General features: G+C 68.8%; 1 protein-coding gene across 1 annotated transcript in view; it reads left to right on the forward strand.

Annotated features, from left to right (window-relative positions):
* Window positions 1-1,018, forward strand: part of ADGRA2 (adhesion G protein-coupled receptor A2) — a 28,681-nt gene extending 27,663 nt beyond the window's left edge. Inside the window, 1 exon segment of the mRNA XM_023751822.1 lies at window positions 1-1,018. This exon segment is cut by the window's left edge and continues 229 nt beyond it. Within this exon segment, the coding sequence (XP_023607590.1) occupies window positions 1-379 (379 nt within the window). The 3' untranslated portion in view covers window positions 380-1,018.
* The last annotated feature ends 6 nt before the right edge of the window (window positions 1,019-1,024 follow it).

Below are 1,024 nucleotides of genomic sequence, written 5' to 3' on the forward strand. Positions count from 1 at the left end.
GCCCGAGCTGCTGTCCAGCGAGAGCGGCAGCCTGCACAACAGCCCGTCCGACAGCCACCCGGGCAGCAGCCGCCACAGCCCGGGCGCCGGGCTCCCGCCGGAGGGCGAGCCCGCGCTCACGCCGTCCGAGGGCAGCGACACGAGCGCCGCGCCGCCCCCGGAGGCGGGCCGGCCGGGCCAGCGCCGCAGCGCCAGCCGCGACAACCTCAAGGGCGCGCTGGAGAAGGAGAGCCAGCGCCGCTCCTACCCGCTCAACACGGCCAGCCTGAACGGCGCCCCCAAGGGCGGCAAGTACGAGGACATCACCCTGGCGGGCGCCGAGGCGGCGGGAGGCGGCTGCATGAAGACCGGCCTCTGGAAGAGCGAGACCACCGTCTAGGTGGGCGGGTGGCACTTTAGGGCAGGCTGGCCGCCCGGACTGGTTTTCCTGGCTGCGCGGGCCCCTGAGGACGCCGATCGGTGAAGTGCAGAGGGCTGGCCGGGCTCACTAGCCTCCGTCCTGAAGCTAAGGACAGCGGGCGCCCGCGCGGCTAGGAGGGCCGTGCCTCTGGGGTAGCGACAGGCAATCCCGGGGCCACCGGCAGGACACTCTGTCCCAGCCCAGGCCAGTCTGTGCCATCCAGGGTAGGGAAGGTCCTGTCTGGATTGGTGGGTACTGGGCGGGCCAGCAAGCCCAGGTGGGCTCTTCCTAAGGTGCCCCCATCTTGCCCACCCGCCTCTCTGGTGGTGTCAGCCCTACTTGGCAAACACAGATGGGGGCTTGGGAACAGTGTTCCCTCACCGCCCTCCTCTGAAGCCGGCCTGTGCCTAGCTTCTAGGGCCTCTCCCCACCCAGTTTTTGGCTAACTGGGGAGGCAGCCTAGATATGCCAGGTGACCAGGACCCATTGGAGGTGACAAGGTGCTGCTTTTCAGACTATGCAGGAGGCGAAGGCGGGGCCGTGTGAAAGTCAGCCTGGGAGGTCAAGGAGGGCAGGTGCACCATTAGGGAGCGACACCACCCCGTGAGTGTACACACACCACCA

This window comes from Myotis lucifugus, unplaced genomic scaffold (genome assembly GCF_000147115.1).
Source record: "Myotis lucifugus unplaced genomic scaffold, Myoluc2.0 scaffold_26, whole genome shotgun sequence".
Taxonomy (NCBI): Eukaryota; Metazoa; Chordata; class Mammalia; order Chiroptera; family Vespertilionidae; genus Myotis; species Myotis lucifugus.